At 42.8% G+C, this 19,819-nt stretch overlaps 1 protein-coding gene across 1 annotated transcript in view; it reads right to left on the minus strand.

Annotated features, from left to right (window-relative positions):
• The window catches only part of magi2b (membrane associated guanylate kinase, WW and PDZ domain containing 2b), a gene marked incomplete at both ends in the record, with an annotated part of 136,674 nt that overhangs the window by 55,588 nt on the left and 61,267 nt on the right, over positions 1-19,819 (minus strand). The window contains 3 exons of the mRNA XM_080737815.1: positions 887-966; positions 4,611-4,839; positions 7,596-7,820. Coding sequence (XP_080593941.1) covers positions 887-966; positions 4,611-4,839; positions 7,596-7,820 — 534 coding nt within the window. The remainder of the gene's footprint in view (positions 1-886; positions 967-4,610; positions 4,840-7,595; positions 7,821-19,819) is intronic.

The following is a 19,819-nucleotide window of genomic DNA, read 5'->3' on the forward strand; positions in this document are numbered from 1 at the left end:
GCTGCATGTCTCTCCCCATCTCTCCCCCCATTTCCTGTCAGTCTACTGTCCTATCCAATTAAGGCATAAAAGCCCAAAACAAATCTTTAAAGAATTAGCAGGCATTTTTTCGGGCACATCTTTCTAGTCTATGCCAATGATATCAGGGACATTTCCAATTCCAAGCTATCCACAGTCTGCCCGAGACACAGCGCTTCTGCATCAAACAACTCGAATTACTTTGAACCACGGTTTTCCCTCATTGGCTAAACAAGTGACATCAGCCATTGATGTTCCCAGGGTTTCATCTTCCATTGTTGTATTTCTTGTATATTAGTATTACTGTAGCTAAGTAACTCCGCAGTGGCAGAGACAACGTGTCACTAATGAGCAAGCACAGTTTGGTTCCTGTTTCAGTGTGTGTGCCCGCCACTTGAGCTGAGCAATTAGCATCCATAGGCTGTTGATATCAATCAGTGGTGACTGAAGTGTAGTCTGGCACCATCGACTGACACCGTTAGCCTCCAAATTAATCAGCTACTTTGCCATGAAGCAGACGCAGCAAATAATGAAACGCACTCTTGTCAAACCTTGAGATGAATGCAGGTATACAGTTGTGCTTGTTTTTGTCCCCCCCTGACAAAGGTTTTGTGTTACAGGACTCGATATGTGATTGCAACTGACTAAACAAAATATGGTTACCCAAGAGCTGCATGCCTCTGGCGAGATACAATCTATGGGACGGTTAAGGATGGTAGAATGAGAAGAATAATTGCAGGCCTTTTGGACTGTGAAATATACAACCGTGAAATTAGGAAGTGAACAGTGAACAGACAACACAGGTACAGTACACAAAAAATAATCAAATAATCCAAAAGCAGATTCTAAACAGGCATACTGAACTCACCGTCTTCTTTACATTCCTCAGGCGGTTTAGCCTTCTTCGCCAGCCGCGGGTCCAGCCATGATGTCGTTTTGGTGTTGTGACTGGAGTGGATTAAGCAGAAAGAAGAACAGCTACGCTGTAAAATCCTGAGTGTCAATTTAACTCTGTTCACTCTCAAACGTTAGAAATGCATAAATGAACAGCACGATATTCGTGATATGTAATCTTTCTAACAAGGAGAGTACAAAGGTTAGCATGTGTACAGCATATACAGTATGTGTGTACGTACACCATTGCACGCTATGTGAGTCTTTTAACAGCATTACTTTACATCAATTATTGAAAGCAGTGCAGTTTTGACTCCCACACACGCAAGAAGCACAAAAGAGTATGATTAGATTCAGCCTCTGAAGCGTATGTGTTACAGTCAGTTTGGGTAACTCAGTGAGATTGGGGTAAGAGCGCTCGTTTTGTCGTTCACCACACACCCCTAACACCACCTGGATCAATTCACCTTGATAGTCTCTTATCAGCGCACCTGTGTAATTCTGCGTATTCACCATGAGATGGCGACAATAGCCCTTTCACTTGTGTAGTCGCTGACGTCACTCTACTAGCCTAGCTTAGCGGTGTTTGTTTAGCCATTAGCTTACTATGCCTAACTCTAACCCTAACTCTAACCTTAAAGCTATACTGTGTAAGCTAAACTAGTGGTCAGTAGTGGTATTGCTTTTTTCAGACGTTTTTCACCCGGAGTCGTCGCAGACCACCGCCGCGGACCACCGGAGCGGCGCCGCAAACCACCGCGACCGATACGAATCCGTGGAGGGGTAGTACGTAATTTTCTGGCCAACGATTAAGAGGTTAAGAATCCTCCACCATCGTAAACACTGTAGCGGAGGGAGGCTACTTCCAGAAGAGACGGCAGATACGCTGTGATTGGCCGGTAGTGTATCATGTGTGTATGATCCGCGATGTGATAGGCCAACGTATACACAATGTATACAGATGATGCAGATGACGTAATTTTGCCGCGAAATCCAGTCCCCGGCCAGGATCATAGAAAACATACAAATAGTAGGGCAGGAGAGAGGGGTCTACCAGCACCCCAATGACATGTTTTCGAAACCTGTTTTTTTTGGACCGTTATGATGTCTAGTTATGATTTCTGCTTGTTGCCGTCGCCAACTAATACCCCATGGGGTTCATTTTTAACCTTTTCTCACAACTATTCCCGATCTGAACCATACAATGGTCATAACAGAAAATGCCATAACGCTTGATGTAAACAACCTACAGGGACAAATGAACACACTTTTCTATATGATTTTGACCCAGGGAATTCATTAAAGTGGTTATTTTTAACATGTATGCACATCTTGACCCTATTTCAGGACAGAAACGGTGAAAAATAACCCAAAAATGTTCAAAACACGTCTATACTTCTCTTTGTACAGATAAATTAAGGTGTATTCTTTTGATACCACAGGTTTTTTAGGACCCTTATGATGTCTAGTTATGATTTCTGCTTGTTGCCGTGGTCAACTAATGTCCCATGGGGTTCATTTTTAACATTTTCTCACATATCCCCAATTAGTGTGGGGATTTAGGGGAGCAAATGCTAATTTCGTGCAATTTTGACTTAAAGCGCGAAATTTTGCACAGATGTAGCCCAGGGCTTGCTCTAATGATTTAGCTAGGGCGCCCGAGTCTGCGACCTTCGGGGTCGCCACAGCGGTCAAATCAAGTTGGGCTTCCATTGACTTTCTATACAGGAGGAAAATACCCAGAAAAAGATTTTTTTTCTGGGTATTTAAGGAGGATCTGAGGGGTCTAACTAGGGGTTTGTCATGATGCTGAATCCATTGCAGGCATTTGTTTTGCACAAAAAACATTCTGTGGGCTAGAAATGGCCTCAGAAAACAATACACGTATGGGTGAGTATTCATGTTAGTCGGAGGCCTTAGGGTTTTTTTTTCTTGTGCTAATCAGTCTAAAAGTTCAAAATTTTGCACAGATGTAGCTCAGGGCATGTTCTAATGATTTAGCTAGGGCGCCCGAGTCTGCGACCTTCGGGGTCGCCACAGCACCCACACAACTCTGAAAAGTGATGACTCATCACTTTTCATCACTAAAGTCGATGGGAGCCCAACTTGATTTGGCCGCTGTGGCAACCCCGAATGTCGCAGACTCGGGCGCCCTAGTTAAATCATTAGAGCATGCCCTGAGCTACATCTGTGCAAAATCTTGAACTTTTAGACTGATTAGCACGAGAAAAAAAACCCTAAGGCCTCCGACTAACATGAATACTCACCCATACGTGTATTGTTTTCTAAGGCCATTTCTAGCCCACTGAATGTTTTTTGTGCAAAACAAATGCCTGCAATGGATTCAGCATCATGACAAACCCCTAGTTAGACCCCTCAGATCCTCCTTAAATACCCAGAAAAAAAAACTTTTTCTGGGTATTTTCCTCCTGTATAGAAAGTCAATGGAAGCCCAACTTGATTTGACCGCTGTGGAGACCCCGAAGGTCGCAGACTCGGGCGCCCTAGCTAAATCATTAGAGCAAGCCCTGGGCTACATCTGTGCAAAATTTCGCGCTTTAAGTCAAAATTGCACGAATTTAGCATTTGCTCCCCTAAATCCCCACACTAATTGGGGATATGTGAGAAAAGGTTAAAAATTAACCCCATGGGACATTAGTTGACCACGGCAACAAGCAGAAATCATAACTAGACATCATAAGGGTCCTAAAAAACCTGTGGTATCAAAAGAATACACCTTAATTCATCTGTACAAAGAGAAGTATAGACGTCTTTTGAACATTTTTGGGTTATTCTTCGCCGTTTCTGTCCTGAAATAGGGTCAAGATGTGCTTAAATGTAAAAAATAACCACTTTAATGAATTCCCTGGGTCAAAATCATATAGAAAAGTGTGTTCATTTGTCCCTGTAGGTTGTTTACATCAAGCGTTATGGCATTTTCTGTTATGACCATTGTATGGTTCAGATTGGGAATAGTTGTGAGAAAAGGTTAAAAATGAACCCCATGGGGTATTAGTTGGCGACGGCAACAAGCAGAAATCATAACTAGACATCATAACGGTCCAAAAAAAACAGGTTTCGAAAACATGTCATTGGGGTGCTGGTAGACCCCTCTCTCCTGCCCTACTAAAAGAGAAGGCTTTAGAAGCTGAAAATAACGGAGTGGGTGTTCTAAAACTTTAGCGATTTAACAGTTAGGACAATTTTAAGATTTGTTTTATAAAAAAAGTTACATGGTATAACTTTAACCTCTGTAAAACTATGCCTAGCCCTACCCCTAACCTCCGTGGGGTGAGGCGCTATCATTCCTGCCAACGCTACGTTGTCGTAGTTGTGGATCAAAGCGACCGCTTGTTCCGCCCCGCGCTGCACGACGAGCGCTCCTGTTCTCAATTTCACTGAAACTCAAAAGAACTGTGACATATGCATCAATGGTTCTCAAAGTGGGGTATACCATTTTGTCAAGATGGGGAGAATACAAGAATATAATTATAATACCTTGTTAAAGTGACCATTTTGTTAAATTTTGCATTGGTTATTCTACTGTAATTTAACAACATAACAACCAGAACAGATAGACAAAGAGACATTCATGGATTTATATTTAAAAGTAACTTTTATTTTCCCCCCCTGGACCCAGGGTATGGCAGCTGCATACCCCTGCCATACCCAATTGACGCCCCTGCTGTGTGTCTTACTCTATGAAGTAAACTTCTCCCTTCTCAGTGTAGGCCATCTCCCAGTTGTCGGGCAGAGGGCCGAGCTCCTCCTCGTCTGCGTCGGGGACTTTGGCAGGGGATTTGGGAGGAGACGTGGGGGCTTCGTCTGACTCCGTCGGGGGCTCTGCTGAGGCCGGGGCCTGGCAGGGGGGCTCAACGGGAACCTCCCCAGAGGCATCTGTGCTCTTGTCCTCATGTTCACTGGACTCTGTGCATGAGACACACACAAACACACACACACGCATGCACGCACACACACAAACAAACATATCAATGACAATGGAGGTACAGTACATTTTATTCAGGATAAAACACCCACAGTCATTTATTCTATAGTACATTCTGTTCTTTTCTAACCCTATTCTGACATTATTTGGCCAGACACACACACACACACACACGCACACGCACACGCACACGCACACGCACACACACACACACACACACACACACACACACACACACACACACACACACACAGACCTGGACATGGATGGTGAGTCAGAGGCAAAGCCACTGCAGAGCTCTGATCCCCAGGAGGGGGAGAGAGAGGGGGGTGGGGGGGAGAGAAGAGAAGAGAAGAGAAGAGAAGAGAAGAGAAGAGAAGAGAAGAGAAGAGAAGAGAAGAGAAGAGAAGAGAAGAGAAGAGAAGAGAAGAAAAGAGAAGGACAACCTGGAGGGGGGAAAAGAGCTAGAGAGAGAGAGAGAGAGAGAGAGAGAGAGAGAGAGAGAGAGAGACTGTAGGGGCCACAGCATGAGTCACAAACATAGAAGGACGTAGCAGGAAGTGTGGACAGAGGAGGACACCAGACAGACAGGGAAAGGCACTGAAGGAACGAGGAGAGCGGGACAGGAAAGGAGGGAGCGAGAAATAGATTGATAGAAGGAAGATAGTGAAAGAAGGGCAGAATGAATGGGAGGATGCGGATGGAATGAGAGAAGAAGGGGGGCCGCATGTGGGGTTGAGTGGGGGGGTTATTAATAGAAACCAGGACAAAGGCCACCGCAGAGAGAGAGAGAGAGAGAGATAGCAGGAAAGATGATGAAATGAGAGAGGAAAGAGAGAGAGACAGAGAGAGAGATATAGAAGCCAGAAAACAAACGATGGTTCACAGAGGAGACACTGAGGTGCCCTTGTGCACACTGTTACATAAGGCCTCCGCAAGCCTGACACTCACGCGTGCGCTTGCATGCACACAAGTGTGTGTGTGCGCGCAATTGTGTGCATGCCCAAAAGTGTCATATGAGTGTGTACACACAGTCACACACACACACACACACACACACACACACACACACACACGGTCATACACACTGGAGAAGATATCTGTGTAGCAACTATCTGCTTATATCTGCTAGTGTGTATGGAGTGTGGACTAGCAGCAGAACAAAGAGCATTTGAGAAGCTCTCTAAAGACACGCGCGCGTGCGCGCGCGTGTACACACACACACACACACACACACACACACACACACGCACACGCACACGCACACACACACACACACACACACACACACACACACAGCAGTATATGGACGCAGACATTTCATTTTGTGGGTGATAATGTCTCTGGAGGTACACTAGAGCGGTTGTTTGGGAATGGGAAGGTTCCTGGTTCGATATCCGCTCCTCCTGGCATTATTGTGTCCTTGAGCAAGACACAATAGGGTTGGCAGCTGTGCATATGGCTTCAGTCTGGGTGAAATGTGCAGTAAATGCATCCAACACATTGTAAATCACTCTGGAAAAAAAGACACTACAGTATATAAATGCAGACCACTTACATGCACACACAAACGTGTGCTCATCTACAATGACATTAAACTGAAACAAGAAAAATGACAGTCCTTAGTTCGCCTCAGTAGTTGGAAAACAACAAGCAGGGGAAAAATTGTTATGACAATTGGCACACTTCCCCGGTTTTACTCAATCGTATCAGCGAGACAGCGTCTGCCAACAAGCAGACGGCCAGCCAGTATCCTCTCCAAAATATAATGTTGTAAAAACTGTGCTCTGGTAAGGGGCACTGGAGCGGTTGTACAGTGGTATGAAACCACTACTGTATAAAGACTGTATGTTGTTTTATCGGCCCACTAGTGCGTCAGTCCGTCTATACCAGTGGTTCCCAAACGTTTGAGCTAAAAACTAGTGAAAATAGCAGATCCACAAGTTCGGATTGCTTCGCACCGTGTTGCGAGCTTGTTAGTCTGGGGCGTTAGGGAGATAACATGGTCATTTCGTGCTAATTAGTCTAAAAGCGCAAAATTTTGCACAGATATCGCCACAGCGGCCAAATCAAGTTGGGCTCCCATCGACTTTCTATACAGGGGGGTTTGCACAAAAAACATTCCTTGGGCTATAAATGGCCCCAGAAAATGATGGTTTAGTGGTGAAAAGTGATGAGTCATCAAACCCCTAGTTAGACCCCTCACATCCTACTTAAAGCAGATTTATTTCTGGGTATTTTCCTCCTGTATAGAAAGTCGATAGGAGCCCTAACCAATTTGATTTGGCCGCTGTGGCGACCCCGAAGGTCGGCGGCTCGGGCACCCTAGCTAAATCATTAGAGCATGCCCTGGGCTCTGTGCAAAATTTGGCGCTTTTAGATTGATTAGCACGAAATATCCCTAACACCCCCGACTATGTGTAGGAAACAGAGTTTATATACAGTATATATATATATATATACCGGTATATATTTACTTAATTGGTTGAGAACAGCCACAGGTTGAGAACCATTGATCTAATACAGTGGTTCTCAAAGTGGATTTCAGGGACCCTCTAGGTTCATTTATGGGGGTCTAAATTGACCCTTACAAGTCTGTAACTCTGACAGTGTACAAATGGAACCAAATGGACCCATTAGGGTCCATTTGGTTCCATTTGTACACTGTCAGAGTTAAGGGGAGACCTTCGAATGTCAAAGTTTGAGAACCACAGGTCTAATACATCCGTGTCCACACCTGGCGTGATGGCCACCCCGTTGCCGTTGACGACGGGGCTCTCCTCCTCCTCCTCCTCGGGCGGCTCCAGGCTGGCGCGCTGCTCCATGTTGCTGACGGACTGGTTCCTCTTCCTCTTGCCCTGGGCGCTGGGCCGGGCTCCGGGCAGCAGCACCTCACTCACATTCAGAGGCGGTGCCGCCGGTGAAGGCTCCGCTGGGGGCTTGGGGGTCCCGTAGAAGTTATCTGTCCCAGGGAAGAGAGAGAGAGAGAGAGAGAGAGAGAGAGAGAGAGAGAGAGTTTAAAGAAGTGATTCTCAAACCTTTTCGTGTCAAGGACCCCCAAAATATTTGGCCGTAGTAAGTATTTGGCCGTCGACCCCAAACTGAAAATGTTTTGTGTCAGGGACCCCCAGAAGAGAAGATTCCACATTCCTTCACATTTTTTCAAACACTTTCAGGATCAAACATAACAGATGTACTTGAATATCTGCTATTTTTGAGGACTACTGTTCTAAACCACTGTTCATATGTTTTTTAGTTTTTCAGAAAAAACATATGTTTTCTGAAATCTAAAATGACACAGATTCTTTCCCAATTTTAATGGGTTAAAACAGTGGTTCCCAAACGTTTTTTTTTTTTACCCCGGGACCCAAACTAGTGAAAACAGCTGATCTACAAGCTCACAACTATTTTCACTACTTTTGTTTTCATTTGTTTGTTTTCTAATTTAAGGAATTTCTTTGAAATTACTGCGAAAAATCATTGAATTTCGTTTTTATATTTTGAATATAATAATTACAAAACAGAATGTAGGAAAAAAAACTAACAAAAGGACCCATAAAAATCTGTCCGAGACCAACAAATGGGTCCCGGTCCACTGTTTGGGAAACAGTCGGTTAAAGGACACAGAAGAGATTGTTTGCCTTCAATAAAAGCCATGCTGTATGCTGTGTTGTCTTGTTGTGGCTGAAGGTTATGATGGTGAAATGAACTAAGCTATGCATTATGTTCCTTCACCAGTTGTTTAGCTGACAATGGAAAAAATGATATTGGCCTTTTTTCATTTTTTTTTTACCTCATCCGCTATACTTTCCCTTCAATCTCAAAGGCAAAGTACTGCAGAATGAAAAGGACACCAGCGGAAGCTGCCCACAAACCACTCTGAGGTGAATTTGTAAGTTGGTCTAATATGTGTATATTTTAATATTTTATATGTTGTATCGTTGTTGGCTGCACTGTTGTTGTCAGGTTGTTTGAGTGTTGAATGTTTAATGGACCACAAAGGAAATAAGCCTTTGGCTTTTTTCTATCTCATCCATTTGGCACTTCTAACTGCTGTACTTTCAAAAATGTCAATCAATATTCAAACAATTACAATTCTCATTAAAGCCTAGAGGGGACATTTTTCTAATGTATTTGTTACAGTCTGTCTCACTTCTCACTGTCTCTCTGTCTCTCCTCCTGACACGAGAAGAGATATGCTAGGATGAGACGTGAGGACCGAAGAATCGATTCGTCAAATGAGACATCCTTGTTCGGTGAAGCGTCGTTTCGAAGAGGCGTCAATTACTTATGAGCTGTTATAAAGCTGGATCACCTGTTCCTGGCCTTGTAATGGATTGTTCTGGATTGTTTTGCTGTCTGTACAGTTTGCGTGATATCGTGTTGTGTTGTATTTCTCTGTTCTATCAACTTGAACCCTAGCACAGGGGTTTTCAAAGTGGGTGAAGGGGGATCCTGGGGTGCCATGACGGCAGTCCAGGGGTGCCACGAGATAATTTGATAATATTTGGAATTTATTTGGACATTAAAAAAAATTAATAATAATAATATATATATATATATATATATATATATATATATAAATTTAAACTTGAAGTACAAAGTTATTTTCAGTCAGTTCTAACCAAAATGGCTATTATCTCAACGTTTTCCTCACAACATAATCGCTAAAACATGATACAAATATAAGGTGCTGGGAGTGAAAATTATGAATATAATGTAGGGGTGCCACTGCCTCGGATGAAAAAAATATTTATAGGCGTGCCCTGAGCCAAAAAAGTTTGGGAACCCCTGCCCTAGCACCCCTATTTTGTAGGGAAGATTTGGCAAAAATAGCAGATGTATCATTTTTGTTCTTCCCATAAGAGAAAGGGAAGAAGAAGAAGAAGAAGGGGGGGAGAGGGCGAGATCAATAAAAACAAACAAATTATCGACATACAGTTCCATATATCTATCCGGTGCGGTAAGTATCTGAGGAAAGACATAAATGAGCATAGCGGCAGATATATACTGTACATCAGTGGTTCTCAAACTTGGGGTCGGGACCCCAAGTGGGGTCCCCAAATTATTTTGTGGGGTCCCCAGATGATTAGCTTAATGTCATTTCTTTCTTTCACTCAATGGTAAACAAACCAACACACAGTATAAGTGTATACATGGTATCTGCACATTTATAAAGTGACAATTTAAGGACTTTCAAGACCGTTTTAAATACCAAACTGGCCAAACAGTCAAATATTAAGTAAGCAAGAGGTGAACATTGTGAAAATAGCCGATCTACATGCTCACAACGCCTTGCGAGGCGTTGTGAGCATGTAGATCGGCTATTTTCATATTATTTATCTGTGGAACCAAGTCACATTAAATGTAATACCTACAATTCCATGTGCTTGTCAGGGTGGGGGTCCCCAGTTAAAATATGTTTATTTTGGGGGTCACGGCCTAAAAAGGTTTGAGAACCCCTGTTGTACGTGATATGCTATGGACGTTAGTTAATGTGTGAGAAAAAACAAAAACTGAAAGTGGGAATATGGTGCAAAGTGTTAGCGTCTGTCGGCCGCATAGTCCACATAAGGTAACCGACACTGGTATAATCCGCAGGTAGGTCCATGACATTGAGGAAGAGCAAAAAAAAAGTCCAAGGCACTGTCCCTGGTATAATCCACATAGGTCCAAGAGGAAGAGCAAAAGTCTAAGGCCAGCTTAACGACAGGTGGTGGTCATGCGTAGTTCAGCAGTCTGACGGTAGCCTAGTGGAACCGGTTCATGAAACTGGTGGTGTTGACCTTGATACTGCGGTAGGCCTCCTTGCCCGGCCGTGGTCGCTGTAGAGGTTTGAACAGTTTGTGGCTTGGTGCTTGTCCTTGATGATGCACTGGGCTCTGTTAATATCCCAGTAGAAGCACAATCAAGAATATTTAATTATGTGTCGCCTCACAGCTAGAAGGTCCTGGGTTTGATTCCCGCTGAGGACACTGGGGGCGTGTACTCACACAAATTCTGTGCATTTAAAGATACTAGAAGTTCAGGTGGCCCTCAAATCTATAGTGTTTATCTATAGTGTCTGATACCTTGATGCCGCATTGAGTTTAAGACAACACACTCCATAATTGGGCGTAGCTGCATTGGGAACTCCTATGGTTATGGCTGAGTCATGGTGACATGATGAGGGTGACGACGTGGACCGCCCGCCCGCCGGTCCTCTCATTTAGGCCTAGAATTATTGAATGCTTTAACCAGTGAAAAATATCAGATATACAAGCTCACAGCGCGGCACCGAGTGCCGCGCTGCGAGCTTGTAGATCTGCTATTTTTGAAAAAGTCGTGAAAATGTGTGCAAATCTTTGACTATATGTATTTTCAAAGCGAACATTTGTAACTCAAATTTTGCTTCTGGGTGGTCCCTGGAACTAAATATTTTGAGATGGGGGTCCATGGCCAAATACATATCATTTTGGGGGTCCTTCACATGAAAAGGTTTGAGCACCACAGTAGTAGTCTCTCAAGAACAGACTAACTGAGCTCCAGTTAAGTGAAAAGGACCTTTTCTTTGACGATGGCTAGCCAGATTGCTGACATAGAAACATAGGTTTTTCAAAAAGTCTTAGAAGGATTCAAAAGACACTTATAGAATCGGGTCAAAATTCTAATTTTCACGATTTTTCAAAAATAGCAGATCTACAAGCTCGCAGTGTGGCACTCGGTGCCGCGCTGAGCTTGTATATCTGCTATTTTTCAATAGTTAAAGCATAAAATAATGATACACAATAATGTGTACCCGTTCTAAATGGTAAGTCAATTTCAATATAGGATAGGATAGATCAGAGTAGCTCTGTGACATCAAAACCAGAGCGATCTGAAATCCGAGCAGATTCTCAGAGCGTATTTACAAAAAGCACCCTATGAGACCATTTCACTTCACCTCAGTCACAGCACAGCCACTGTAAACACCTGTTACTCACAACTCACTCAGCCCATCTGCCTTCCATTCACTCCCTGCCAGTTTGTAAAGTGCTGTTACCGTGTTTTACCCGCCTTGGCTCCCCAGCCTTCTAGTTATACTGCATGTTCTGCTCTGTTTTCTCTGTGTTTTTGACCTTTTTAGCTGTCCCTGAGATTTTGATTATTCACTGCTTGTTTCCTCTGACATTCTGTGTGCTCTGCCTTCCAGGTTCTGACCTCTGCCTGCTTCACATAACTGTAAGCGTCAACACTCCAATACATATATTTGTACTTAACCTGCTCTGCCTCAAGTTGTTATGTGTACTTATGAGTCCTACTCTCCTGACACACATAACAGTATCCAGAAGAGTTTGCGTTATAGGGTTTCTGTCTTCCCCTCATCTACTCTTCTACTGTACGTGAAGGTTTTATTACCCAACTATACTGTGCTGTGCTATGTTTCACCTTGGAAAATGTACAGCCATACATAGTTACTGATAAGAACTACGATTGACTTGTTGCTGGAAATTTGTCAGTTAGTGAACTTTTGCAAGTTAGCCGTGGTATGAGTTACGAAAAGTATGAAATAAAGTATGAAAAGAAAATCATATTTCAGGAGGCTATTTAATGTACTGGTATGTGTATATAAAAATTGCACACATATGCGCATATACTATGTTTGTGTGTGTGTGTGTGTGTGTGTGTGTGTGTGTGTGTGTGTGTGTGTGTGTGTGTGTGTGTGTGTGTGTGTGTGTGTGTGTGTGCGCGCGCTTGCGTGCGTGCGTGCGTGCGTGCGTGACACACATTTGCGCATTTCCTTCGCTGTGATATTTGCCTGGTTAAAGAAAAGCACAATAAAGCCACGTTTTTATTTGAAATTTAAATGAGATCTTCCCCTGTCGAGGGAAATATATTTTTGTGATTAAATATTGCATGAGAGACAGAGGCGTCTTATTCTCTAATCCGCCTCTACCAAAGGAGAGGGGAGAGATAGCCCTCTAGTACAAAGAGGAGAGGCAGAGAGGACAGGAGCAGAGGGAGGCGCGTGACGGCTAAGCAGACAGGAGAGAGGAGGAAGATGGAGGACACAACGAGGAGGAGGAGCAGTGAGTCTCAGTCCAAGGACAGCGCTTTGCTTTCATCCCAGCAGGAGAGAGATAATTGCTAGGAGAGAATCTCCATCCTCGTCGCCGCGTCCCAGCGAATGCACTCTAGTTGCCTTCAAACAATACTCACAGCACATCATGACAGCAGCGCGCTGCGCACTGCACACACAGGCCCGGAAGCACATCACACATACAGTACACACACACCTAAACACACACCTACTACACACAAATACACATACTCACATGCACAATTGTGCGTGTGCACACATGCGCGCACGCACGCACATGCGCGCACGCACGCACATGCGCGCACGCACGCACATGCGCACGCACACACACACACACACACACACACACACACACACACACACACACACACACACACACACACACACACACACGTGCACACAGTATTCACATACTGTATACAGTAGTTCACTTTAAAACCTTTGCCGCAGGAACCTGTATACAGTATATATGTAGTTTTTCTTGCCCTGTAATCTGTATCTTAACTGCTGTGCTGCCTTGGTGACTGAATTCCCCCCTTGGGACCAATAATATATGAACAATAATGTAGATTGTACTGATTTACAAAGGAATACGTCTATTATTTTATTCATTATTCGATCTATCTTCTATCTTTTTTCTATCTTCTATTTTTTATTCTGACTCATTTCTAGTTTTGCTACCCGCTGTTTGCTACCATTTTTATTGCATGTGACAATAAAAAATGTATTATCATAACAATCATCATACTAATATTCATAAAACCTTGATATCCTCTGGCCCATATTTTCCAACTTGACTCACTTCAGATTAGAAATACACAGTAAAATCCTCAGTGTATATTGTCCTCTGTTTGTTCGTCTGTTACACTGTAATGCTGACTTTGTGCACCTCGGACACCACAGAGAACCCCAGTTCCCTCCACTCGAGGGCACCAGACGGAGTTCAGGTCCAAGGGGTGGCAGTACCAGAGTGTGTAGACTAGAACAGCGGTTCTCAACACCACAGGGGGGTCCCCAGATTATTTATGGGGGTCTCCAGATGATTAACTTAATGTGCAACATTGTTTTCGAGGGTATCTGCACATTTCTAAAGTGACAATTTAAGGACTGATCTAAAATGACCAATTAAACATTGGCCAAATATTAGAGGCTCACAGCGCAAGGCGTTGTGAGCATGTAGATCTGCTATTTTCACAATAGAACCATTGTACAAAATGTAATGCCTCAACTCAGCTTGTCAGGATGGGGGGGGGCCCCAGTTAAAATATAATTATTTGGGGGGTCGCGGCCTGAAAAGGTTGAGAACCACTGGACTAGAAAGTGGTAATCAGACAACCCCCAGCTTTCCCATGCAATGTTGAAGTGTCCCTGAGCAAGACATTTAACTCCTTACTACTCCTTGAATGGTGTATTAATAGCGCCCACTTCTATTAGTTAGGGTGGGTAATGCAGAACAAGTTTCATGTACTGTATGTGCCCAACAACAACTAAAGGGAACTAAATTATTATTATTAGCTTGAGCTCCACCTACACACCTGATCCCACTTTGCTTGTCAGCTGCTCTACAGTCCACAAACACCTGACTAATCATTCTCCCTGATTCTCATCTTTCCCCAACACATTTATTGCATCTTGTGGTTCATTTGGGGCATTAAAAACACAGGTACAAACAGCCAGGACTATTAAAATGTAACATTTCATTATATGTAATTATAAGACTATTTTGAAGGAGAGCAGGAAACATAAATATATCAATCTGTCCTCTCCTCTCGTTGTCCGCTACCAAAAAGCTTCTACAATTTCTCAAAATTTGAGGATTTTACTTTAGTGTGTGTAATATGTACTGTGTGCGTACCTGTCTAGTTAGTTCTAGACCCTATTCTTATACTGGCACCTAACTTTTATGTGATGTCCTATTTTCTCACCGTCTCAGGACCATGGTCTATGGCAACACTATAGTTTTGTCCTTGTAGTTGTTTCTAATGTCATTGATTTGGGAATTAAAGCAACAAGCCCCAAGAGGCTGTACGGTTTACTGTGATTTCAGAACAGCTAAAGGGCGTTGTTGTTAAGCGCAACGGGAGTAGTAGGGTACCTAAAACCCTCTTAGCTGTTCTAAAATCACCTGACCATGACCTTGCATGGATTTCATAAAATGATTATGGCAACATGAAAATGATATCCCAGTTGAAACTATTTATTACAAGAATGATTTCTACAAGAAAGTACTCCTACTCCTGAACTGCCTGCACAAATAAGGAAGTTGTGAAGCAAATGGAATACCCAGGGGGCAAACCAGCCTTTTTTTAAGAAACCTGCATTTGCCCCGACATACAAAGTTGTCCACCAGAAATATTATCTATGACCCAGTAGGATCACAACCTATATGGACAACCCGGTCAATTTGTACAACAAAGTCCAATATGGCCGCCTTTAGTTTTAATGGGAGGGTGAATAGGGCAAAATTTTAAACTGAGGGATATTTCCACGAAACTTCACAGGTTGATCAATGGTATACATATGACATTTTTTTGTATTGCAAGTTTCCATGAAATCCAATATGGCCGCCACAATATGGCCGCCATAATGTAAGGACCCAGAAAATAGGGTTTGCCTAACTTCTGAACCAGATGAGCTAGAAACGCAAACTTGGTGTCTATTTCATGGTGTCTGACCATGGGAGACTCAATGGAATAGCTAATTTTATTATTGGGTGTGTCTGGACCTTTATTGTGCATATTTGCAAGATGGTGGACTCCCAAAATAGAGCTTTAACATAATTTCTACTATGATTGTTGACTGCTTTTGCAAATACAAGCAATATGAATCCATTTGGCACAGAAGGGACTTATACCTGTATTATTCTTTTTTTTTTTTTTTTTATAATATGTTTATTACATTTTCAAACATACATTATTTGGACAACAACACACTATACAACACACAACACTATACAAGAAAAGGAAAAAGAGACAAACAAACTGGGACAACAAAAACAAAAGAATAAACATGTTTATTGCTCAGGCAATAACATGTATGTAGGAAAGATTAATACATGATGAGCGAAGCAATCAATCCCCAGCCCCCCCACGACCCCCTCAGAATGGAGAGGGCAGGCACCCGACCCAGATCGGAACTAGATTCACTGAGCACAGTTCAGCACCAGTCAAGAAACTTCAAGACAAGTGAAACAGCGACAGATAGAAGTCAAGGCCGACAGGGGAACCCTTTAAGCACAGCAGCAGACAGTGTGGGCCCGATGAATCTTAAGTAGGGGTCCCAGATTTTATAAAAGGCGTCTATCTTGGAGTGTAACATACATGTTATGTATTCACAAGGAATACAGTCCATTATAATATTGTGCCATGATTTTTTGGAAGGAGCAACATCCTTGATCCAAAATAGGAGAATATTCTTATACCTGTATTATTCTTGAGTTTACATGTTGTCAAAATGGCTGTAAAGGAGATATTATATTTCCTGTCCGATTCTACTGTATGTAGTTGTAGCAATGACTTCAGATAAAATCAGAGACCAAAACAATGTATCTTAGAAATATTTTTTTTATTAAAAAAAAAGAAAAAAAGAGAGCGATTATCTCAATGAAATTAATGCAACTGCCTTTTTGGGTCTTTCACACATAGACATGCACATGCTTTCCAACAACTTCAGCTTCAGGGAAATTATAATGAACACATGATTAAAACAGGCTGCATTATAATGCAAATAATTGCTAGTCACTATCACTGTCATGTGTACCTATCCTGCTGCATCTTGTCTCCAGTCCTTGGCAACGACACCCCAAGTAGCATGCAATTCCCTTCTTCGCACATGAACAATTTTTCTGGCAGCCTTTGATACAGCTACATGATATTGCCTTGTCCATTGATATAGGCCAGGCTGGCTCTGTAGATGGACAGGGGACTGCCTTCCCATCACTGAGAGACCATCCATATTCAGTGAAGCAAGGGATCTCTGGCTTCGCGATGTGTGCAGTTTTATCTATTATGGCTGCTAGAGCAGCTCTTTTCAGGTACAGGCCAAAGACATTTTCTGTAGGTGGCAGCAGCTTCAACAAGGTTGATCGGTTATTTAGGAACTTGTACATTCTCAGCTTTGCCAGGTCAAAGTCCTCTGAATGGTCAGCTTTTGATGCATATACAGCTATTGTGAGGTCTCTAGCCTGATTCTTGACATCCTCTGAGAGGGAATAAGAGGAATTTTCACCAAACTCCTGAAGTGCAGGGAGATGCTGGTCTTGAACCATGCCTTCTTTCCAGTGAAAAAGGGATAGCTGGTGGTATCTCTGCCACACAGGCTGTGAATAAAGGGCAGGGCACGACACTGTGCGAGTCCAAGGGCTGAGACCATGTGATGGATAGGAAGATATGCATCCTGCTCTGTTCTCACCCACAGCTCTGGAAGGTCTAGGAGGTGGGTGGCAGCATGATATAGGCACATGATAATGATGTCTGTGTCATTAGCATGGATGACAACTCTGTCAACTTTGTGAGCCTGGACAGATGTAGATGGTGTGTAGAATTACCCTTGTGTCGGCCTCCTGTTGTGTTGACTCTAGTGCAGGGACATCAACAACACACCCCTCCTTGATCACCACACTCCTTGTCTCTTCTTTAAATCCTCCACTCAGGTAAAGATGGGTTGTACCAAGAGCAGACTTAAGTGTCTCATTTTGAGGTTTGCTTTGTTTTCAGAGACAGCAAAAAACTCTTGAGGATCAGGAGCTGTATATTGTGCAGCAAAAGTGTATGACATTGGTCCTTTCAGAAAGGTGAAGCCTTTGGAGCAATCGCTGAACGGTACCAACGTCTGCTGTTAAAGGATGTGCCTATATCATGCTGGAAAGAAGGCATGGTTCAAGACCAGCATGGGTCTAGATCTCCCTGCACTTCAGGAGTTTGGTGAAAATTCCTCTTATTCCCTCTCAGAGGATGTCAAGAATCAGGTTAGAGACCTCACAATAGCTGTATATGCATCAAAAGCTGACCATTCAGAGGACTTTGACCTGGCAAAGCTGAGAGTGTACAAGTTCCTAAATAACCGATCAACCCTGTTGAAGCTGCTACCACCTACAGAAAATGCCTTTGGCCTGCACCTGAAAAGAGCTGCTCTAGCAGCCATAATAGATAAAACTTTTAATCATGTGTTCATTATAATTTCCCTGAAGCTGAAGTTGTTGGAAAGCATAAGCATGTCTATGTGTGAAAGACCCAAAAAGGCAGTTGCATTAATTTCATTGAGATAATCTCTCTTTTTTTCTTTTTTTTTAATTAAAAAATAATTTCTAAGATACATTGTTTTGGTCTCTGATTTTATCTGAAGTCATTGCTACAACTACATACAGTAGAATCGGACAGGAAATATAATATATCGTTTACAGTCATTTTGACAACATGCAAACTCAAGAATAATACAGGTAGAAGTCCCTTATGTGCCATAAATCTTAGCAAATGGATTCATATTGCTTGTATTTGCAAAAGCAGTCAACAATCATGGTAGAAACTATGTTAAAGCTCTATTTTGGGGGTCCACCATCTTGCAAATATGCACAATAAAGGTCCAGACACACCCAATAATAAAATTAGCTATTCCATCGAGTCTCCCATGGTCAGACACCATGAAATAGACACCAAGTTTGTGTTTCTAGCTCATCTGGTTCAGAAGTTAGAGGCAAACCCTATTTTCTGGGTCCTTACATTATGGCGGCCATATTGTGGCGGCCATATTGGATTTCATGGAAACTTGCAATACAAAAAATGTTCATATGTATACCATTGATCAACCTGTGAAGTTTCGTGGAAATATCCCTCAGTTTAAAATTTTGCCCTATTCACCCTCCCATTAAAACTAAAGGCGGCCATATTGGACTTTGTTGTACAAATTGACCGGGTTGTCCATATAGGTTGTGATCCTACTGGGTCATAGATAATATTTCTGGTGGACAACTTTGTATGTCGGGGCAAATGCAGCACACCTTCCTTTGCCCCCTGGGTAGAAGGTCATGAAAGGTATGCGATATCAGCCTTGTTTTTTACTGATTTATGCATTCGCTGTAAACATTGCACATACACAGGACACTGAGTGAACCAATAAAATCTCTCCTCTTCCCCTGCCATCCTAGGGAAAACTGCCCATTGCACTGCGCATTGCAATACATAACATACTCTTCAGACTCTACCTAAACCCATAGCACTACTGTAACACTCCCCTTCCCTCGATGACCAATCATGAAGCTAGATAGCATTTTTAGGTTTTAGAAGTCTTTTACTGATTAGGTGCGTGGTCTACCTATGTTTTTTTTTTTTTCTAGATTGATATTCCTATGCATTTGTTGTATTGTTGTTGATGTACTGACATATTATCTTGTTTATTATATTGATGTATTACCTGCTTATTGTAAGTCGCTTTGTATTAAAAGCACACACACACACACACACACACACACACACACACACACACACACACACACACACACACACACACACACACACACACACACCCACCCACCTCTGGAAGTAACCGCATACACTCTCAGACCTACTCTGACATACACACCACTGCCACACTTCCACGGACACACTCTGTAACATTGTTCACAGTGTTCACAGTACTAGCCTAAGCCCTATTTTATACTTCATCGTATGACACACCTACAGTACATCGCACCAAAGATCCAACTCATGACGACACAGTTTATTTATTTTTTGTCTGATGCAAAGTGAGAGAAAAAGTCAGACGAAAGGAGTGAATCAGTCTAGATTCCAGGCTAGTGTAGCCTATATATGTACAGGTATGTGTAAATAGATACTAGTCCAGACCCGTCGAAGTGCGCAGCCAAACTATCCAGACTTTGTGGGTGCAGAATGGGCGACCTTGCCTGC

This window comes from Nannobrachium achirus (genome assembly GCF_963921795.1).
Source record: "Nannobrachium achirus genome assembly, chromosome: 11".
Classification (NCBI taxonomy): Eukaryota; Metazoa; Chordata; class Actinopteri; order Myctophiformes; family Myctophidae; genus Nannobrachium; species Nannobrachium achirus.